The sequence below is a fragment of the Lytechinus variegatus genome, chromosome 10 (assembly GCF_018143015.1).
Source record: "Lytechinus variegatus isolate NC3 chromosome 10, Lvar_3.0, whole genome shotgun sequence".
Classification (NCBI taxonomy): Eukaryota; Metazoa; Echinodermata; class Echinoidea; order Temnopleuroida; family Toxopneustidae; genus Lytechinus; species Lytechinus variegatus.
Window position 1 is genome coordinate 13,332,844 of NC_054749.1, and position 23,673 is coordinate 13,356,516.

General features: G+C 37.1%; 1 protein-coding gene across 1 annotated transcript in view; it reads left to right on the plus strand.

The window, feature by feature from the left end:
• The window catches only part of LOC121423357 (WD repeat-containing protein 90-like), a 62,181-nt gene that overhangs the window by 341 nt on the left and 38,167 nt on the right, over positions 1-23,673 (plus strand). Inside the window, exons 2-10 of the mRNA XM_041618712.1 lie at positions 9,080-9,177; positions 10,089-10,232; positions 11,101-11,272; positions 13,052-13,346; positions 15,477-15,606; positions 16,577-16,636; positions 18,243-18,401; positions 20,203-20,286; positions 22,377-22,556. Coding sequence (XP_041474646.1) covers positions 9,080-9,177; positions 10,089-10,232; positions 11,101-11,272; positions 13,052-13,346; positions 15,477-15,606; positions 16,577-16,636; positions 18,243-18,401; positions 20,203-20,286; positions 22,377-22,556 — 1,322 coding nt within the window. The remainder of the gene's footprint in view (positions 1-9,079; positions 9,178-10,088; positions 10,233-11,100; positions 11,273-13,051; positions 13,347-15,476; positions 15,607-16,576; positions 16,637-18,242; positions 18,402-20,202; positions 20,287-22,376; positions 22,557-23,673) is intronic.

A 23,673-nucleotide genomic window follows, 5' to 3' on the forward strand; every position in this document is an offset into this window, starting at 1 on the left:
TGTATGTGATTTCAAAAATTCAAGTTCAGTGTTGGTGTTAGGTCATTTTTTACACGATTTTAACGCCAAACTTAAAATGAAGATGGTCCTGGAAAGTCGCTCACTACTAGTTATTCAATCATTTAAAAATATGTTGAGAATGAGATGTCGATATGTCTTGTCTCTGAAAGTTGAATGATGCATGGCCATGGGTAGACAGCTGGCAGCCGTCTGTTTCGAGGAGTTTTTAAACATTTTTTTAAATTTTCTCCTCGTACACAGATGGCTCGCTATCGTGCTGCCACCATTAGGGGACTTGCAATGCAAAATCACCCCGTCTGGGCTTTTAAATTTCAATTTTTGTCTTTAAGTGATAAAAATTTTGAAAATTAACGTGACCAAAATGCAAATTTATATTCCCTCTTGGCATTAATACACCTATCAATTGTAAGACGCACCCCTTGACCCCCGGGAATGGTGCGTCATGGGTGGGTCATTTACCAACAAATTAGTGACTCAGGGTACCGTCATGGAGGCAATTGGTCAGTCAGAGCACGGAGAATAGGTGCGTCATAGTCAGTCATTTTACCGGCGTGCGTCATAATAGGGTGTCTGGAGAAAAAAATTATTTTTCTTATTTCAAGAAAATATCACATTTTCTTTGTGAATTTGAAAAGAAATGACCTTCAGACTTACAGAAATGTAACATTTTTGAAAAAAATCCAATTATTGGCTGCAAAAAAGAAGAATGAAATTAGGTAATTTTTCAGCATTTCTCTGCCATAGACTGTGTAGTTAAGAAATGGACACACACAAATCCAAATTTTTAGCTTCCAAGGGCTGTTATAAATTTATTATTAATGCCAAAAACTTGTCCATAAAGAGTCAAATAGGATTTTTTATGCTCTTTCTGATGGTATGATTTTTATAAAGATTTGGAAACCAGATCACAATGAAAAATTGCGACAAAGTGAAAAAATTGTGCAAAACAGAAATTTCATTTTCCCATAGAAAACGCATGGGGAAATGGCAATCTCAACACACACAAAAATAAGGGTTTGCAATTTATCTCTAAATCCTTATTTAGAATGATCATATAAACTTGTCCTTACTGTCAAAAGAAGCCCCTGAATTTTCTCTTTCCATACATGCCAAACACAAGTTAATTATCAATTCAGATCACATTTTTCTAATAGCCTGAACTTCCCGAAAAATATGTGCCACATTTTCCCCTAAATCAGCCTGTTTTATGCTGACACTTTTCAGTGTGGCTTCAGACACCTTAGGGGTGCGTCATAAAGCCTCAGCATGGTACGAACGGCTCTGTCCACGCACTTTACTCACGTCGTAGGGCGTTTGTATTTAAACCCTGCATGCTCATCGGGATGCTCATCCTTGGATTAAAATCTTGTCTTGAATTTTCTGTCACCTTGCATAAGAAGTTATTTCACTTTTCTTTAGATCCATTTTTATATATCCAGCCCGCAAGCCCGCACGATGGCTTAGGATGAAAAACAAGTTTTTCTTGCAGCGCGCGTCTCGTACGTCGTTCCTCTCAGATCAAAAACTGATTATCTTGGGGGGGGGGGGTGTTCTTTGCAAAGGACGTCTTTCGTGTTGCGGATTTATGATGCGCCGTAGGACATTGGTTTTTTTTTTAATGCCTGCCAACATATTTTATTCATTTGTTGGTGAACAAAAACCGTTGCTTAATAATACCGTATTTGCCGGCGTAAAGGCCCCACCCCCATTTTGCGAATCATCTTTGAAAAAAAAATGCATGACAGAATACCCGGCGAAGTCGGAAAAAATCTTGGTTGGAAAATTGTTCAACAATCGCCGCGGAATGGGAAATAATAAACACGCATGCTGTAATTCTTCTTACTGTTTCATCTTTTTCGGAAGGCGACGCAAGGAAAATAATCCACCATCGACGTGAAGAAACGGCCGATCGAGGTAATCAAGCGCTGCGGATGAAAACAAGAGCTGCGGAGGTAAACAAGCGCTGCGGAGGTAAACAAGCGACAGTAAACAAGCTCGGCGAATATATTTTATTTCTTTCAATTAACGTCTTCTTTTCATACAAATAAAGTTGAAGGTCAAGTCCACCTCAGAAAATGTTGATTTGAATCAATTGAGAAAAATCAGACAAGCACAATGCTGAAGATTTCATCAAAATTGGATGTAAAATAAGAAAGTTATGACATTTCAAAGTTTCGCTTATTTTTAACAAAACAGTTATAATATATGAATGAGCCAGTTACATCCAAATGAGAGAGTTGATGATGTCACTCACTCATTATTTCTTTTGTTTTGTATTGTTTGAATTATACAATATTTCAATTTTTACGAATTTGACGATTAGGACTTCCTTGCCTGAAACACAAAATGTTAAAATAATGGAATTCCACGTGTTCGGGGAGGAATGAAACTTCATTTCACATGACAATGACGAGAAAATAAAAATATTTCATATTTCAAACAATAAAAAACAAAAGAAATAGTGAGTGAATAACATCATGGACTCTCTCATTTGGATGTAGCTGGCTGTTCATATATCTTTTTTGTGAAATGAAGCGAAACTTTGAAATGTCATATTAACTTTCTTATTTTACATCCGATTTTGATGAAATTTTCAGTGTTATGCTTGTTGAATTTTTCTCTTTTTATTCAAATTTTTGGGGGGTGGACTTGTCCTTTAAATAAATACGCAAGCACGGGCAGTGTTTCAATGTTTTTTTTTTTATTGAAGTCGGTGATGTCACATGAGATAAATAATCTACAAGATGTACTGACATGCCATTGATTGAGTTTGCCGTGCCCGTTTGGGCATTTAGCATTACCTGCCAACAATCCGCTAGCATTGAGTGGGTTCAGAAGAGGGCTCTGCGTATCATTGCCTGGCCAAATGTCTTGACATACATTGAACTTCTACAAAGTATGAATGTGTCATCTCTTAAAGACAGACGGAGTGAGCTTCTTGAAGGATTTGCACGCTCGTTGCTAAAATCGAAACGACATCACCACTTCTTGCCTGAAACCCGTAGGGTTAGAACTGGTCTTTCCATAAGAAATGCACATCATCTTGAGATTCCTCAGACTAGAACAAAAAGATACCAACAGTCGCCAATCCCCCACTTTGTGCAATTGTTGAACTCTGTAATATAATGTAATTTTATATGCAGCTTTATTTTTTTAGCAACTGTAACACTTTTTGTACTCCACTTTGTTTATCTTTAATCTTATTGATTTTATTTTATGTTTGTCACCTTTTTATTCCAATGTTCTTTTTTTTTACTTACTTGAGTTCCACTTACATGTAATACGACTATTCGATATGTAATTCTGCCCAACTTCAATGATTTTTTGGTTCATTTATTTATTTATTTTTTACTATAAAGCATATACTGTACCAGTCACATTTCTTTGACTACCTATTTGCCTGTTTCGGCGGGAGAACATTGGATTCATTGCACTGAATTTGCTGTTCTCTGGTTTAGGCAGGTAAACATGGTAAACGGGTGGTCAAGGGATTGTGACTGGTGGTGTACTATCTACAGCATATCACATGGTTAATTCCAGAAGTTCATACCAATTTATTGTAACATCGTATTTATTTCGCTTTTGTTTTATGACTGTCATACAAGGCTCAAACTAATTGGAAATTGCAATTATTCACAACATTGATTTGGTTTATATTTTTATAGGACTTATATATTATTTAATTTGTCTTGCTATTTACAATTTTTTATATCATGTACATATTTTTCTTGTTTTAAATATGATATTTTAAAAGTGTAACTTAATTTATATATGCTTTTAATACTTGCAACTTTGCTGATGTGATTTTGACGATGATAGTTTTACAATGTTATAATTTCAATCAATAATCTTTTTTTGAGATTGTCCAAATTATTTTCTCTGGCTTTATTTGTTGATTATTTGTCAAGCACTAGAATTGTGATGTAATCTTTTAATAATATACATGTACATCTTTACTTTGTAAATATGATAATATGAGTCTTCGGACTTTTGTCATGTACCATTTTCACAATAAAACCAGAATTGAATTGAATTGAATAAATAACGAGTGAGAGAGAGGTAAAGACCAAGTGAAATAAAGACATTGGCGGCGGAAGCCCAAAGAATTAGAGGGGGTCTACCTTAGTGATGGACAAATGTAAGTAAAATAATTTCACAAGCAAAAAAAAAAGGTCATCAACCTAAATTTTAGGGGGGGGGAGGACAAGAGACATTTTAGGGGTCCACCAGAATTTAGGGAGGGGGATGCAGGAAACAAAATTGACAAGCAAAAAAAAAGTTATGAACTAAAAATTTAGGGGGATCGTCCCCCATCTCAATTTTTTTGGGGACCTGCCCCCCGCCTATGAATAAAAAAGATGAACCCGGGGGGCCACTTACATTGACGAGTGGATACCATGCGCGACCAAAAAAAAACGTAAAAAGGATGTCTTTTTCACGATAGGGCACGTTACGTACATAACGTGATAAGGGTGTCAAAAACACAAAAATAAGGAAAAAGGGTATCTATTTCGCTAGGAAAAATACGTGTTTAGGGTCGAATTTGCGGGGATGATAAAACAAAATTAAAATGCTTTGTAAAGGATATCCTTTTTGCCCCAACACTTCGTGTTTAGATAGAGTCTGATTTGCGCGAGGTGTAGGAGGTGGGGTCGTACATTAGGTAAAGCCGACGACCAAAGAACCCGTAACAATAAAACATTCCTGTACTTAATTGTTTAAGGGTTCATTTCAGGGAATATTTGCCAAGAGTATCGTTTGTTTCCAATACTTGTTAAGGGTAGGGTTTCACCATGGAGCTAACAGAGAAGGGGTGCATTTTCAGAATATGGAAATTACGGTGTTTAGGGTGCTTTCGAAACCCCATGGTCGCGCATGGTATCAACTCATGAATGGAAGTGCCCCCCCCCCCCCCCGGAGATGAACACTGATTCTTTCTTGGAAGTTTACGTGGCCTTGAAAAAGACCGTTATTAATTCACGCACAAAGCAATTGTAATTGACATACCTTGTCATGTTCCCTCGGTCTCTTTCAGCGGGAAAATATTGAAGGCGGCATGATTCTTTTTTATACTTACGCTATTTTTCCACCTGCAATAGAATATTAAATTGCATGCAAACTTCGTGTATCACCGTGTCATCTTTATCGTCGCAAAAAAATCGTGTATACTATCATCATTTACTATTGTCAACATAAACGTGCTCTATCATCATCATCTTCGTCGCCATCATAATAATCCATAATGCCTAACCAGTAAAAATCTAAATCACTCATCTCAATGTTGTAACTTTAATTATCATTTTATGGCAATTCGTTGACACAATATCATTGTCACCATTTGCATTATCATCACATAATTCATCCAAAATATTTGTATTCACAACCAACCAGCCAATCATCACCACTACCGCCATTTCCCGCAGCAGACCACAGCACACATCGCAAGGTAGGTTTTTATTATTATTTATTGGCCGATGAGACTTGGAGATGCAAAACAAAAGAAAAGATCAAAAGGTAAATATTTTCATTTTATTTTCCATTACGATCGATGACGATGTAAAAATAAATTTAAAAATGTAGAACGAGGTGCTGCTAATCTTCCTGGCTCCTGCAAGGAAGATAAAAATGATAACATGTTAAATCAATGTTCCACATAATTTCATAAATAGTAATGACATTCATTTCAATTAGATGGGTTGTTGTCATAAGTCTACCAATACATATTGCAAACGTACTATTACACATGCTATTGCCGGGGAATGCCGGCCCCAGACCCCCAGACAGAGTCAGATCGCTTGAGTTGCACGGTCTCTGAGCTCTGCTACGTTATATGGAAACAAATTTAGACCTAAATAGAATTTAATTTGAAAAGTAAGTTATCACGTACCGGTACTGAAATGTTTTCTTAGTTAAGTCATGCTTTTTACTATTTCATCCTATAAACGCGCTGTTTTAACTACCATTACAATGGAAGCGTCACTGTAGTCCCAAACGTACGCATACGTGCTGTTTTGACCACGTATTCAGTGTTGCCATCAATCTCCATCCCCAAATTTTCAATATTTGGGGATTTTGAGAAGCCTTTGGGGATGAAAAAAAATTATTTGGGATTAAAAGAAATTTGGGGATTTTTCATGCAATTTAGGGTATTTTTGAAGGTTTTGATGAAAAGCACCGATTCGTTATTTTTCAGTAATATGATGCTAAAATACATGAGATATATCACTCTTATGCTAAAATATGTAGATCATCCGCAATTCAACCGATGAATTCATTTTACATTGAACTTCATTGGTTGAAAATATGCGGTAAATGGTGGGGTTGCCAATCTACTTTGAATCGAAACCTAAAAAAAAGAAAAAAAATCTGCTGTGTGTTGTATGAACACATCAACTAATTTGGGGCAACAACCATGATAAATATCCTCACTTTTTCATAAATTATTGTGATTTAAATAATTTGGGGATTTAGGTTCCAATTTGGGGATTTTTCGAGTGCCATTTGGGGATTTTATTCAGCTCGGACCTAGTACTGGCAACATCACGGTATTCAGCGTTCGCGGGACACGGCTTTTGACTATCGTCACGTATAGGCCGCACCCCGACTTTGCTTCTTTTTCTCATCAAAAAATAGTGCTGCCTATACTATAGACGCCGGCAAATACGGTAGTTCATGATTAAAATGCGATACCAAAGACAGTCCTTTCAAAGACCCTCTCGTGCATTCGCCCCCTGAATGGGTATTATTCCATAGTACTTTGCAAGGTTCCTTCGCGAGAGATGTACGTACAGTACAGCGGCACGTTCGTGCCGCGCCCGCGGAGATTTACTTGACGGAGTGCGTCATAGAGACAGTCGATGGTCAGTCAAAATCCAGCACTGGTGCGTCATATTTTTTCGTCCAGGCACAGTCATCGTAAGAAAAGGTCCGTCACAGTCGAGACACACAGGTGCGTCATGGTACATGAAAATCCGACTCACATCTGACAAGTGACGCACCATCCCCGGGGGTCAAGGGGTGCGTCTTACAATTGATAGGTGTATAATTGCCAAAAAAACGGCGAAAAATGAGGAACAAAAACAGTGACTTACCTCGGCTGTCGTGCAAATTCACTTCCCCATTTTATCCGATCTTAAGTACATACACATATGGCCATTGAGCCCCCTGTACAGATCGTGCTTGAACTTCGGTCTCTGAATTTGGTGAGTGAAGATGAAGCCAACAAAGTTCAGCTGAACAACCAACAAAACAGAGACCAAAGCTTTTGGTCTAGGCCATGGGGTGCAAGTCACAACACAAAGACCAAAATTTGCGGACATTTCAAAATATTTATTAGGCTTAAATTTGTTTAAGATATGAAAAACCAATTTAAACAAAATATCCACCACACAATGATGGCAAGATCATAAACTATAAAATCACTGATGAAAATGTGATTGTGAAGAAGGTCAAGGGTTTATATCGCATTCTCAAAATTCTCTTCCACTCAACGAATACATGCTGTGTTGGAAATCCATTTTGAAAAAGTGTGACCTAACTTCACAGATGCAGAAGTTTTGTGGAGATTGAAACAAAAACTCAAGTTCAAAAGTAACCTAGGCTAGACTGAGCTGAGCTCCGGGCTGGCGTGCAAAGTAGGCCGGAGCTCTCTGGTAACCATACTCCATAGGCTGCCTGCCACCACAGATAACATGGGTACTTTGAGGTTGGGGTACCAAAAACATCCCAAATTAAAGGGAAAAAAAATCATTTCCCAACCTCAATTCTATGGATGAAGGTCTAACCGACAGCATGGAATCCTGACATCGAGGCAGTAGCCAGACCCTCAAAAAAGGGGGGAAAAGGATGCGTTCGTTCACTTGCTCTCAAAATTGCAAACAAAACTGGCCCCCCTTTCTCCCCCCCCAAAAAAAGGAGGGAAAAGGCAGCGTAAATTCACTCGCATTCAAAATTGCAAAACAAATCTGGTGAACATAAACTAAAATTATTAACTTAGGTATTTGATGACCAGGGTGGCCAGATTTGGACAAACAACATACAGGACACTTTAACCAGATCAGTAGCATAATGAGCCAAACATTATTAGAGGGCTAAGCATGGCGTAAGAGCCAAAATCTATAAAAAAAACAAAGCAAGCGAGCAAGCAAAAATGATTGTTTTAGATTAAAAAGAAATCATATTTTGTGAAAGATTTTGAGGTAACATTCAGAAAACTGTCAAGCAATGTCATATTTCACCCTTTTCCCTTTTTCCTACCATGCATATATGAGAAATATGTACCGGTAATGCTTGAATATTCCCACTTTATGTGTTCCTAATCGTGAAATATGAGACAAACAAGCATCCCAGACAGGGTTGTACAGGACACGAGACACATTGCTGAAATTTGGGAAGTCCCCTGAAATCCGGTCAATTTGGTCACCCTGGTAATGATGTCATGAATGAAAAATTTTGTTTCTTGTTCATGCGTTCATTACGTACCTGATTTCACCATTCCTGGATTTACAGTGGTGCTCATAAGTTCATGAACCCCACCAGAAAATTAACTTATTTTTATAAAGTGGTCAACTTCTGCCATGTTTTTTGTGAAGACATATGATAAAATATTACATTAAATAAAGTTTGTTCTTCTTTGGGCTCGGTGAACAGTTGTCTACATTCAACGCTCAGCAGGAAGGAGTGCATTTTGTGAAGGGGTTCACTAACTTTTGAGCACATCAGGGGTCTGTTGCAGAAAGAGTTGTAATCAATGAATCGCAACTGTAAAAATCAATTGCAACTTGATTTTCAACCAATCAACAGCGCGCATTTGGGAGTTTGCAATTGATTTTTTACTTGCGTTTAAACGCAACTCTTTCTGCAACGGGCCCCTGTACAACTAGAGACAAATCACTAAATTGATCAAGAGTTGAGACTGATTGGCGCCAAGTCCAAGACATTCTTGGCCACACCAAATGCCCAGGTTTGGAGTGCATTGGAACACAAAACCCAATTCTATGCTATGACTCAACACTGCATATTTATATATTTGGTGTTCAATTAATTTCTTTTTAATCAGCCTCCCTTTGGCAACACCCGTATGTGAATGTCTTCAAGCATCTCAATATAGGAGAATGGAGAAAATCTACCAAGGAGGGGGAGGTCATGTCCGTCATGGTAAGAAATAAGATTATCTACACCGCTTTGTTTGATCCTAATGCCCGTATTCGGAATTCAGGTTTAAAGGAAACCAAAACCCAAGAAGAGAAGCAATCTTATTGGAAAGAGTAAAATGAGAGGAACAATTTCAAAAAAAAGTTTCATCAAAATCGGTTATGAAATAAGCAAGTTATGGACGATTAAAAAGTCTTGTACTTACTATGTGGATCGTCAATTGGCAAATGTGCTTCAAAATGGCTGATTTTTGTGGACAACTCTCCATTTGTTTTGTACACATATTTTCAGATTTTCCCCTTTATTTTACATATTTCACATTATTTCCTCCTGACCTTGACATATATGGAGTGGATTATATTTTCCCATGACATATGTTGTGCTCAGAAGGAGGCAAGATGCAATATGAAAGATAATAAGGAAAATCTGAAAATTTGTGTACAAAAAAAATGGAGAGTTGTCCACAAAATCAGCCATTTTGAAGCACGTTTGCCAATTTGAGGATGCCCATAGAAAGTAAAACAAGAGTTTTCAAACTCCGATAACTTGCTTATTTCATAACCGATTTTGATGAATCTTTTTTAAATTGTTTTGGTTTCCTTTAACTTTAGACCATGGTCTAACTGCTAAAATTATGGAAAGCCTAAGTCAGTGCTGCACACTTTGGGCAAAATATAAATCCCTTGGGGAAAAATATAACTCCGTCAGGGAAATGAAATGTTACTGTATATTGAAATACTAGGTAGGCAATATCTGTATAATAGCACATTCAAATAGCTCTAATGTTTTTACATTATGTAAGTGCTGTGCATTATTACCAAGGCTGATATAAATAAACACCTTACTACATGTATTGGATGTTATTGATGCTTTATTTTGCTTTATTATTACCCGGTATTGTTTTTTTTAATCAGGACAAGAGCTTGAAGTGTACAGTGTATAGAATTACAGGTTCCATCCCAGCAGGCAACTACATCCAGCTGCCAAGGACATCATCACAGTCGCTGGGCTTAACAGGAAGGTTCTTGTATCTCCTCTTCAAACCTATCGCTGGCAAGGTTAGTCTTCCTGTTTTGCCACTTGGTCTACAGTCACTTTGGCCATTTTCTGTTCATGTATTTTCTTTTTATTTCATATTTCTCAAATGAAAATTAGTTTGACAGTTCATCGGCTTCATCTAATCATATATGTGCTTCTTCTTGGGTTACTACACTCTCCCTGTCCAGTGAAGGGTATGTTTCCCTATTTATGCTGTTATATAAGAATGTGTCCAGTCAAACAGTGACATTTCCTTAACGATATCAAATTTAAGGCTCAGATATCATAAAGGTTGATGGGATAAATGTTTATGTTTATAATATATTTATAACATCCCTTCCCTCTCTTGTCTCATATCTGTCCCATTTGATATCATCAATTTTGTAATATATTTCCATGCAGCTATTTCCCCCTACTTTGTAACTTTATTGTTGAAAATTTTAAATGTAATGTATTCTTTATCAATCAATCAATTGAGCGATCATTCAATCAATTATTCAATCAATCATTCAATCAATCAGTCAGTTAATCAATCAATCAGTCATGTAATCAGTCAATCAATCAATCAGTCAGTCAGTCAATCAATCAATCAGTCAATCAATCAGTCAGTCAGTTAATCAATCAGTCAGTCAGTCATTCAATCAATCAGTCAATCAATCAATTAGTCAATCAGTCAATCAATCAGTCAATTTGTCATTCAATCAATCCATTAATCAATCAATCAGTCAGTGAGTCAATCAGTCAATTTGTCAATCAAACAATTTATCAGTCATTCAATTAATCCAATCAATATCACACTCCCAATCTGTCTCATGACCACCCTAATTCAATTCTTCCTGTCATTTTATCCTTGTCCTGTCCGTCACACCCTTCCATAATCCTCTACAGTACTTCGTAACCCATATTGATGTAGCCACCCATGATGGGTTGGTGGTGCGCCTCTCCTTCTCCAACCTCTTCAAGGAGTTTAAATCAACGTCCACCTGGCTCCAGTTCCCCTTCATCTGCCCTGCTGGCAAGGGCTCCGTCGAGAGGATCACCTCCAAGTCGGTCCGCAAAGGTATGATTTCAACCCATAGGCCCGTATTCTGAATATGGTATTAATTTTAAAAAGCTGGTCTAAAGATGTGGTATAACTCCTTTTTGTGCTGGGCCATGAACCAAGAAACAATGCATTGTTTGTTGGAGCGTGAAATACGAAGTTCGAGTGGAACTGAGTGTGCATGACACAAATCTAACACAGTACAAGTTCAATTTATCAACTCATTCGTCACTCGGACCATTCAAAGGCATAATTGTAACCCATAGGCCTGCATCCCGAACACGAGTTTAATTTGAACTCCGGTCTAAAGTTTTGGATTAACTATGGATATCCAGTTGTGACAAATACATGTATCTCTTAGACAATACAGGTTCAATTTATCTCCACTTCATCTCCACTTTCAATTTTCTTTTGTTATTACATAAAATCATATTTTTTTTAATTATTTCATATTTGTGTGAAAAATATGTCTCCCTAATAATGAAATAAGTTGCAGCAATAAATATCTAATGCACTAAATCAGATGTCAATCCAATTTTATAGTTCTTGGAGGAAATTTTTTGAATGAACCTATTTTCATGTAATAAAATACAAAAGAACAAGTGGAGATGTGACATCATCAGCCCACCTCATGAATGTTCATGACTGTTTTCACAAAATATTGCTAACCTTTAAAATTAAATAGCTTAGTTATTTGTTACCCGATTTTAAAGAAATTTTCGGCATTTTGCTCAGTGAATTCTACTTTATTAAACTATAAATACTTTCAGCCCAGACCATCCCTTTAATGCTAACTCTGGTCTTGTCTGATGTTGTGGTTTAACTATGGATAGCCACTCGTGACACAAATCTCTAAAAATACAGGTTCAATGATCTATCCGCTCCTCTGTCACTCAGATCATTCACAACCATCTGTGAATTTTGATTGAATTAGTTTTATTTGCGTTTATAGCATGAAGAAATAACATAGTTAACATAAGAAACCTGTGGCTTGGAGAAAGGGGGTAGGTTGATTTTTAATTCCTGTGGGGCTTTCGTAAGGGTGTTAACTAATTGTGGAATCTATACTATCGTGTGCCAGAGTTACCCCCTTCTGCTTGACAGAGTAAGATGAACTTACGTATGTATAAATTCTAATGCTCTTCCATGCAAACAGGCAGCCATTGGTTCTCGTTTGTTTTCATTGATCCCTTAAGAAACCCGTCTTACAAAGAGGTACGATCGGTCCAATCAATCGTAACTCTATGGAAATCCATCAGTGTCATAATTTCTTCTACAGGAAATTTGTAAAATGTCCTTTGTAAACAAAATTGTCAAGAAATCAATATACATTCATATCAAGAAAATTCTTTGAGCAAACATGCGTTTTATATGTTGACGTTGCTGGCCGTCCATAGTTGTGATTGATCGGATCAATCGCAAGTCTTTGTAAGACGGGGCCCTGGTCTAACATTCCATACATTGATAAGTTTGTTGGTTTCATATCTTTAAAGAAGTAACTGCTCAAAAGATTTTACCGAAGCTAGGTTTAGAGTTATTGCTTGGGTCAGGGGTTTATCATTAGCATGAGGTTTAATTTATAAAGTGTCATATTTTACATTTCCATGCATAATAACTAGTAACAACCTTGAAGAAAGAAATTAGGTTTGAAGTTCAATACTTGTAAGCTTATAACCTGTGTGTTTTTATCTCGCTACAAAAGTCTATGTAGAATCCATTAAATTCAACTTGTGATGACGCTTCTTGCAGTGTCTCTCTTATTTTCAATGTCATTTTATACATCTCTTGCTTCGGTAGACCTCCATGGCCCAGCCCCGTCGAGCTCCAAGTGGACGCTCCTAGTGCTTGACCTTCAGTACATTCTCTCCATGTACCTCAACTGCAAGTACAAGTATGTCAAGAGTGTACGTCTCTGCGCCAACATGTACGTCAAGAATGTATTCACCAGCGACATGCAGTATGAGCCGGACATATCCCTGCAGGATGCACGCGACATGGGTCTTCTGGTGCAGGGCATTGCTCCGTTGCCGCGGGAGATGAGCTTCAGGGTGGCCAAGGGGGAGAGGTGGACCGACCACTATGATTACATCAGGTAAGGAAAAACAACCCAAACAGTTGTTTACTGACATTGGTGACACAACGATTGCTCCGGGCTTAATTTCGTCTAAGATGTAGGGTTAGGTTTGGGGTTGCAATAGGGTTGGGTTTAGGGTACTTGTAGGGTATAGTGTTTAAAGAGAAATGCCAGTAGTTGCAGTAAACACTGATCTCATGAGAAAGTCTGTAAAACCAGGCTTGATTGCCAGTAAATCATCGAGGATCAAGATCTGGTGCAGTTACATAAACTGAACTTTGTGAAATTTTGAAATTTACGCTGAAAAATTTTCACACTGAAGATCACCAACACAGATAGGCACACATGGGACAGTGCATTATTATTGCTGGAATAGAGACCCGACGGAAGTGACCAAATCTGTGCTTATTTTGCTTATTTCTCAGCAATTACACAATTTCTTCCAGAATCCTTCAGCACATATTTTTTATTCATACAAACAGACACTTGGGTGGTCATTATATTTGATTCTGTAAAAAGTCATTTTGAGATCGTTACCAGAACTGGAATTTATCTTTAACCCAGGGCTGAAATTTGCCATTCCATTAGTGTGTGGGATTTAGAGCGGGGCTATTGTCGCCGGAGCAAATGTCAGGGAACCGCTGATACCTGGGTTTCCTTTTTAATACAAAGAATTGTGATCCCCTCAACTATGGAAAGATGACAACAAAATCGAGCTAGATCAACACAAACAATGTAATTGAAGTGTAACTTGGTAACATTCATATCTTATTTTTTATTTTATTTATCTATTTATTTATTTGCCACTCATGGGATTGTACACCCTATCAGCAAATGCTGTTTTTCGTAGGGGTCCATAATGCTGGCACACACAGCCCCCACATAGGAAGTGATGTTGGCTGGAATTAATCATTTGACTTTAAAAATTTGGAGATGATATCAAAAGTATTAACCAGTATTGTTCATTTTTATAAAGCTGGATGGAGTTCACAAAGAGTTAAGTGTGACTTACAGCCAACGCTGTAATCTTATTGTGATCTTATTAATACGCAGTAGCGCATGTCCTCTCAGCATGATTTGATCAGTGTGGTGATTCTTTTATTTGATAAGCATCTGGATATTTGAAGGTCAAGTTCACCCCAGAAAAATGTTGATTTGAATATATAGAGAAAAATAAAACTAGCATAATGCTGAAAATTTCATCGAAATCGGATGTAAAATATGAAAGTTATGACATTTTAAATTTTCGTTTATTTTTCACAAAAAAGTGATATGCACAACTCAATGACAGGCAAATGAGACAGTCAATGATGTCCCTCACTCACTATTTCTTTTGTTTTTTATTGTTTGAATTATATAAAATATTCAATATTTTACTCATATGACAATAAAGACCATTTTGACTAAAACATATAGTATCAAAAGATGCTAAATCCACATGTTGAGGAATTAATCGTTGGTTCACTTGACAATGAGGAGACAATTCAAATATTTCATGTAATAAAATACAGAAAAAATAGTGGATGATGTCATCAGTCTCCTCATTTGCATACCGACCAAAACGTGCACATAACTGTTTCGTGAAATCAAGCGAAACTTTAAAATGTCATAACTTTCTTCTTTGACATCTGATTTTGATTTTCAGTGTTATGCTCATTGGATGTTTCGCTGTTTATTCAAATCAACTTTTTATTGGGATGGACTTGTCCTTTTAGCTTGACTCTAAAGTCGTACTTAACTCTTTGTGAAAGTGGTGAAACAACCCTGGGTCCCGTCTTGCAAAGAGTTACAATCGATCCAATCAATTGTAACTCTATGGAAATCCATCAGTGTCATAATTTCATGGACAGGAAATTTGTAAAATGTCCTTTGTAAACAAAGGAGAACACACCAAATTGTCAAGAAATCAATGAATTTATGGATATACATTCATATCTAGAAAAAAAAATTGAACATGCATTTTATATGTTGACGTTGCTGGCCGTCCATAGTTGCGATTGATCGGATCAATCTCAACTCTTTGTAAGACGGGCCCCTGGTCACCCACATTGTTCAATGAAGCATAACTGTAAGTCTGTAGCAAACCTTGAACATAAATGTGAATATTAATCCTCTCTCTCTCCATGTTACACCTCCACCGGAATTCAGGTTTCCCTCTGCTGGTTCCAAGGTTCCCTTCGACTCGGTACAGCTCAACAACTCGGGTCATGTGACAAGGTCAACCATACAGGTCCCCGGTCATGTGAGCCCCCAGAGAGTATCGCCAAAACAAGTCTCTGTGAGTTTCGCTTCGATTCAGTGAATTCCATTCATTTATGTTCCATAACATACCCTGAAGTAATGGTGCGTATTGTGCTAGATTGTTGCCAGTCTGAACCAGGTAGATCAGGGGCCTGTTGCAGAAAGAGTTGCGTTTAAACGCAAGTCAAAAAATCAATCGCAAGTCCCAAATGCGCGCTGTTGATTGGTTGAAAATCAAGTTACGCATGATATTTAGAGTTGCGATTGATTGCAACTCTTTCTGCAACGGACCCCTGATACATGTACTTCTGATAATGTAAATGTTAACACTACTTATAATTTTTGTTTTTAAGATTAATGCCAGTTGTAACAATTTCAAAATGAGTTTGTTCAGAATATAAAAAAAATGATCACTCAACTTTCTGTTTGTATTAAAGAATACATGTATGTGCCAATGGATTCTGGAGGAAATTATGTAATTGCTGAGCAGAATAAGCATGACATTTCACAAAATTTTCGGGTCTTTTTCCTGGCAATATAATACACTGTCCAGCCTGTACTTATCTATGTTGACGATCTTTAGTGTGATAAGTTTTCAGCTTACTTAAAGTTCAGTTTATGTACTTCTAGTATGATGTATGATATGATGACCATCAACCCTGGTTTTACAGACATTTTCATGAAATGGGCGCGTCGTGGTCTAGTGGTTCTGACTCTCGCCTTTCAATCAGAGGGTCGTGGGTTCTAATCCTATCCATGGCATGTTTTCCTTCAGCAAGAAATATATCCACACTGTGCTGCACTCGACCCAGGTGAGGTGAATGGGTACCCGGCAGGATGAATTCCTTGCATGTTCTGAGTGCCAGTGATGGTAGCTCGAGCTAAAGCAGGGGTAATAATAGCAGCACTTGTATCCTCAGGCAAAGTGCTTTATAAATCCAGCTATTATTATTATTATGAAATCAGTGTTTACTGCAACTACTTACTTTCATTTATCTTAAATTCAGGTCAGTCGAGATGCAGATTCACAGTCTTCATTCTCACATTCTGCCAGTGCTGTCAAACAGGTGGGCATTTATTTGTCACTTCTCTAAGTCAAGGGAGAGTTGAGTCTATGCGTTATTTGTTATCAATTCTGCTATGAATTATAGATATCCAGTGTTTTCGGAAAAAAATGAAGATCAGAAACTTGCTCGTATGATTGAATGTGCAATTATGACTTAGCGATCATGAGTTTGAATCGTTGGTCCCGTAGAACAAAGGTCAGCGATTAGTCACTTGATTTATATGATTAATTATATAATGTAGTCAATGAAATCAATCATGAAAAAAAAATGTTCTTACATGTATGATGATTGCTAAGCTTTTTGTTACACAGGCCCTGGACATAACTGCCTTCAAGACCTCAGGCCAATATCTTTATTCATTGTGACATTGTGATAGATTAGTGATGTTCAAGATTATGAGCCATGGATCATGTATATCTGCAATTACCATGCACAAATTCTATTATGGATGCAACTCAATCCTCGAGGAAAGTGGATTTTTTCATATCAAATACTTCTACAATTTCTCAGTAAATGTGATCTCAATTTATAGTAATGAAGTGTGTTGCAAATTTAAGTTATGTATATTTTTAGATCGAGGGAAACCTTGACAAAAATTTGCATTCTACAGTGCGTCCCAGAAAAAGTAAATCAGGATTCCCCCTTATTTTGTCTTCAAAGGCAAATTAATTATGATATTTTATTTACATCATCATACAATTCAATGTTTCCTTTAGATTTTGATACCTAATATGTCATGAACACTTCACGCATTAATGACGATTAAAGACGATTTTGAAATTTTAATGTCAAAATCAGGTTGCGCAGAAAAGTTGGATAAGATTGGAAACTACAACAGTGCTTGTTTGACGATTGACTCATGAGCATTTCTTTTGTACTCTTTGTTAAGTTTCTCTCACCGATCCCTGAAATGAGAGTGGATTAAGACACGAGTTTCTGTGCAAATTGTTTCTGATAGGCTTCAATACCTGTAACCTGCCATGCGTGAGTGATTTGTTAAAGGGGAAGTTCACCCTGACAAAAAGTTTATTGTAAAAATAGCAGAAAAAATAATAAAAAATATTGCCGAAGGTTTGAGAAAAATTCATCAAATAATTAAAAAGTTATTAGAATTTCAATTATTTGATTTGTGACGTCATATGCGAGCAGCATTCCTACATAGCGAATGGTAAAAAATCAATGAAATGTCATTTTCTCAGAAAATTGAAAATGGTTTTCACTGTACCTTTTGTATATCAATTGACAAATCACTTCACACCCGATCATGAATAGAAAACAAAATTAAGTCATCAGGAACCATACAAAATTTGAAAATCATGCATTTTATATTACATAACACATGGGGCAGCTGCTCGTTTATGACGTCACAAATCCATAACTTTGAACTCTAATAACTTTCTTACTCTCAAACGGATTTTCCTCAAACCTTCACCAATAGTTTTTACTATTTTTTCTGCTATTTTTACAACAAAGTTTTCTTCAGGGTGAACTTCCCCTTTAAGCTGTTGGTCTCAAATAAAAGATGGGATTCATTGAAATCAGGTTTCTGTTTTTGTGGAATGTGCTGTGATTGTTTATTTCTTCCTTTTGTTTTCTCCCTCATCAGAAGAAGAAAAGATCCACCAAAGCAGTGAGCATGTCCCTGCCCGAGGTTGGCGTGAGTGGCGAACTATCAGTTCTCCAAGGCAGTCAAGGGGAGGTTCATGTGTTTGCTCAGCCTGAAGATGATATCACAGTCCACAGGCACGATGACAAGACTGGAATGGTAGGAACACTCAAATGACACAATTTTTTTTATGTTTCCACTGGTCGTATTTTTTATCCAATCATTTAAAGGTAAATTCCAGTTGTGGTAACGATATCAAAATGAGTTCGTACAGAATCCAATGAAATAACCACCAAAGTGTCTGTTTGTATAAATAAAAAATATGTGCCAAAGGATTCTGGAAGAAATTGTGTAATTGCTGAGAAATTAGCTAATAAGCACAGGATTTGGATCAAGCGTCGGGCCGACATTCAGATCAATAATAATAATACACAGTCCCAAGTGCGCTTATCTGTGTTGGTGATCTTCAGTGTGAACATTTTTCAGCGTAGATTTCAAGATTTCACAAAGTTCAGTCTATGTAACTGTACCTGATCTAGATCCTCAATGATATACTGACAATTAAGCCTGGTTTTACAGACATTCTCATGAAATCAGTGTTTACTGCAACTACTGGTATTTCTCTTTAAGTATCGTGCAGAAATCAAGTTCTCAAGCATGTTTATAACATTTTCTATGACAAGACATTTGTCTACATTTGCCACTATCCACCCCAGTGTAGTACACTGGTACCTGTTGGGAAGGAATTCATTGAAAGTGTGAATGCCCGATCAGGGTAGCCATGGTAACGCCAGGGTAATAGAATGCAGCCTGTAAATACATTGTATCGAGTGTTATATATGTGTTGCATTTTATTATTATGTTATGTGTATGTACAGATTTATTTATATTTATTTACATTGGCCAGTCTTTCACTTGTTGAACTGATTTTTTTTAGGGGGAGGGACTGCATAACCACTGAACAAAAATCATCTAAATAAAGCCTTGAAATATGAAACCAAAGAGTACGAACATACTTAAAATACATTTTTCATAAATTTAGCTGAAATTTTGTGTTCTTAGCATTAAAAAATCAGTGAATATATGTGCCCAAATGGTAACCCTTCAAGCAGGTCTAAATCACGATGATAATTGTACCCCACAATCAGTTTAATAGCTGCAACTTGATATTCAACTAAATCTGTTCTACTGTACTTTTATCAGGGGAGTGTTTCATGAAGCATCTTTCACTGATTTTTCACTTACAAGTTAGCTCTGGGCCAATCAGATGCAAGGATTTCAGTAGTTTATAACATTTGTCAATTAAAGTCACTGATTGTGAAATGCTCCCTTGTTCTCTCTCTCTCTCTCCTGGGGACTGTTTCATGAAGCATATTTTCAGTGATTTTCACTTTCAAGTTAGCTCTGGGCCAATCAGATGCAAGGATTTCAGTAGTTTTTTAACAGTTGTCATTTAAAATCACTGATTGTGAACTAATCCCCTTGTTCTTCCTCTCTTAGGTGGTGTTTCATGAAGCATCTTTTCACTTACAAGTTAGCACTGGGCCAATCAGCTGCAAGGATTTCATTAGTTTTTTTAACAGTTGACATTTGAAATCACTGATTGTGAAATACTCCCTTGTTCTCTCTTTCCTGGGAAGTGTATTATGAAGCATCTATTCACTGATTTTTCACTCACAAGTTAGCTCTGGGCCAATCAGATGCAAGGATTTCAGTAGTTTATAACATTTGTCATTTGAAATCACTGATTGTGAAATACTCCCTTGTTCTCTCTCTCTCTCTCCTAGGGAGTGTTTCATGAAGCATCTTGATATTTTCACTTTCAAGTTAGCTCTGGGCCAATCAGCTGCCAAGATTTCAGTAGCTTATAACAGTTTTTAGTGAACAAAGAAGAAAGCCACTGGCTAATCTGTTTCATGAAATGCTCCCTATATGAGACTTGAATTTCTTGACATTTCAGACTCTCTCAACCAGGATATCAAAGCCTTCTTCAAAGCATTCCTCTAAAGCCTCTTCAAAGCCGCATAGAGATGAGATATACAAAGTAAGGACCTTTTCTTATGTTGCAAGAAAATATCTGCAATCAATCGCAAATTTTCTGTTGCAATTCTACAATTAATAGATCTACAGTCAAACCTGTGTTAGTGGCCACCTGCCTATAGTGACCACTAAAACCGATTCCCATGAAGGAAGATTGTGTGTATAAGAACCTGTCTATAACAGCCACCTTTCAATAAAGGCCACATTTTGTGTTTCCCTTGGGTGGTCACTATAGACAGGTTTTACTGTATTTTAACTATAGCTAATCAGATTACACTCCTTGTTTCATGGAGCAGATTAACAATCAATCACAAATTTGCAATTAATTGCACGGCATATGCTTGATTTAGGGAACAAAAATAGACTTACAATTGATCGCAAGTTTCTTGCAACACCCCATTATTCTTCTCTTCATTGTAATTGAAAATGATTTTGTCATAATTGGGTGATTTCAAGTTCGGTGTCGTTGTTGGTGTTAGTGTTGGAAGCACATTTTGGATTGTGTCTCTGAGCTCCCAAACCTATTCTGAGTTAAAACAATCCAGATCACAATATTGACAGCTCAACACCTAGTGAGTGACTTTTTGAGACCATCTTTGTTCATGTTTGGTCTTATACTCATGTAACACCAACACCAAGAGGTCAATACTGAACTTGGAATCACCCATTGTACATTTCTGAGTAAACGACTAGAAATCTGAAATGGATCATCTGGATTACACGATTACTTGGTTCAAAAGTCAGCAAATATAGAAGTCATGACTCTATGCAGGCTACTAACATAAATGAAAACATAATGCAAGAGACAAGATTGGAATTGTTTGAGTTAAATTACATGTGCAATAGATGTAGAGACATCTATTCATCATTCGTCATGATCCTGGCCCTTTACTTTAATCTCTTCATTGGCTCCCTGTAAAGAAGAGCATTGTCTTTAAATTACTTCTTTTTGTCTTCAAAGCCTTTAATAACCAGATGCCAAAATATATCAAAGCCTTGCTTCCCATAGACCAACTCGCCCTTATCTCCGTTCATCTAAAGACCCATATTGGCTTGCCATATCCAAAACTCGTACAAAAACAGGTGATCGTACATTTAGTGTTACTGCTTCTAAAGAATGGAACAACATCCCCACTTTCATTAAATCATCAAACTCTTTAGATCAATTTAAGAAACTTTTAAAAATAATACCTCTTTTCTGATTAATTTCTTTTGCATGTATTTGCATTGAAATTATTATGTACTTTTGTTATAAATCGTTTGTAAACACTGTGATATAGTTAACTATGGAGAGCATACTAAATGCTATTTATTATTATTATATCTACACACAATTTCTGGTTTCTGCAACAGCATGATAATATGGTCATAAAAAAAGTAAAAATACATTTTTTGTCTGTACTATGCAAAAGAGGTTCACACCAATCATTAAGTATGTATATGTATATCTGATATAAAGGATTACCTGAATAGTTATGCACTTGTTCTGCATGCGATATGATATGGTTTGAAAAACTTTTTAAAAGGTTTTTTACAATCTATTTAGTGCGTGTGCACCTTAATATATTAAGTTCTTGTGAAAGTGTTTTGTTTGTTTTTATCCAAATCTCAACACCTGTGTTTTGGCTCTGACCAAAAATATTGGCCCGAATTCACAAAGGTGGTTTTGAAAACCCATGATTGAATCCATGGTTTATGCAGATTTCCTGTGTAAATTATGCTTAATTTATACACGGTTAGCGGGCGCGCGCATAAAAAATGACCAATGCTGATGCTTTTTGTCACAGTGCACCAAATTGATGCCTGTTACCATGGTTAGATACGCTATTTTATTCATGAGTCCAATGTTTGAAGAGTGGACTCATGAATAGAAACAGTGGACTCATGAATAAAATAGCGTGGATAACCACGGCAACAGGTGACAATTTGGCGTACTGTGACAAAAGCGCGCATCAGCATTGTACTTTTTTTTTACATATTACGCGCTAGATTAAGCATAATTCATGTAGGAAATCTGCATAAACCATGGACTCAACTGTGGGTTTTGAAAACCACCTTTGTGAATTCGGGCCATTATGTCTTGCAATTTAACAGAGCCTTCAGCCCGATCCCATAATCTCATTGAAGAAGATAATCGGCTTCGGAGGAGTGACCACTGATGAGATACTATGGGATCACCATGGAAACCATGTTGTTTACCCCTGTCATGCCGTCATCGTCTCCATGGGGGTCAGCGATGGTCTGCAGAGATTCTTCATTGGACATACAGATGAGGTATGAGAATGTTGACTTCCTCTCAAGTTGGCATAATGCAAAACTATATTTATATAGACATCCTCATGTTTGTAGAGCATTTATGGATACCATAACAAATTAAGTGGCTGTGTAGAAACAAATGTAACTATTATACCCAAAGAGAAAACACAACAAAGTCATGGTACATTACAAAGACTTTAATTTAGAAGAAAGGAAATCAACTCGCTTGTTGCGATGTTTCGCCGATTATCATCACCTTCATCAAGGATACAACAAATCCGGTGAAAGGAAGGTCCTTGTAAAGTCTGACAATGTGCAGATTCTATGTGCAGCATGCAAAAGACGGCTTAGAATTTTTCAAGTGGCCCAAACCCACACATGTGAGAGATGGATGTAAAGGCCTCCTCTCTTGTTGAGTCAGGATGTTTCCACTCTTTCCTAACTGGGATGTTTTTGATAATTGGCAAAATGATGCAACAAGTGAGTTTTATTTCTATTGTTGTCATCATCATCATCATTATCACCATAACCACCCCCTTTGTCATCATTATAAACAATGAGGAGGCCTGATAGCTCAGTCGGTAGAGCGGGGATCTGGATTCCGGTGACCCGGGTTCGATTTCCCACTTGGTGTGCTAGTACCCTTTGGTAAGGCATTCATCCTCATTACCAGGTCCCTCGGAGAGGACTTAAGCCATTGGTCCTCTGGTTGCTTGCTTTCTTGGCAATCAGGGGGGTGTTTCATAAAAGTTGTCAGAACTGACTCAATGGTCAGTGCCGACTATTTCAGTGAAACCCTTGGTTTTGATTGGCTAAGAAGCACTGGCCTATGACTGTTGCTATTCTAACTGTCGGAGAAAGATAACTTGTCAGTGCTGACAACTTTCACGAAACAGGCCCCAGGTAAAAAATCCCCACCTTAATCAAATCCTCTATGGTGGTTACTGCTGCTTCTTTTGCATATGTGATAAAAACAAAATTCTAAACAGGGCTTGTATTCTGAAAATTTCTTTTATCCTACATTTGATTGTTGTAGTGGTTCAGAAGTGAGGTACAGCATTGACTATTAAACATTGTGCACATTAGACTTGTGTGCTGACACACTGCACTTCAACCAATCACATAGAAGCCTTCA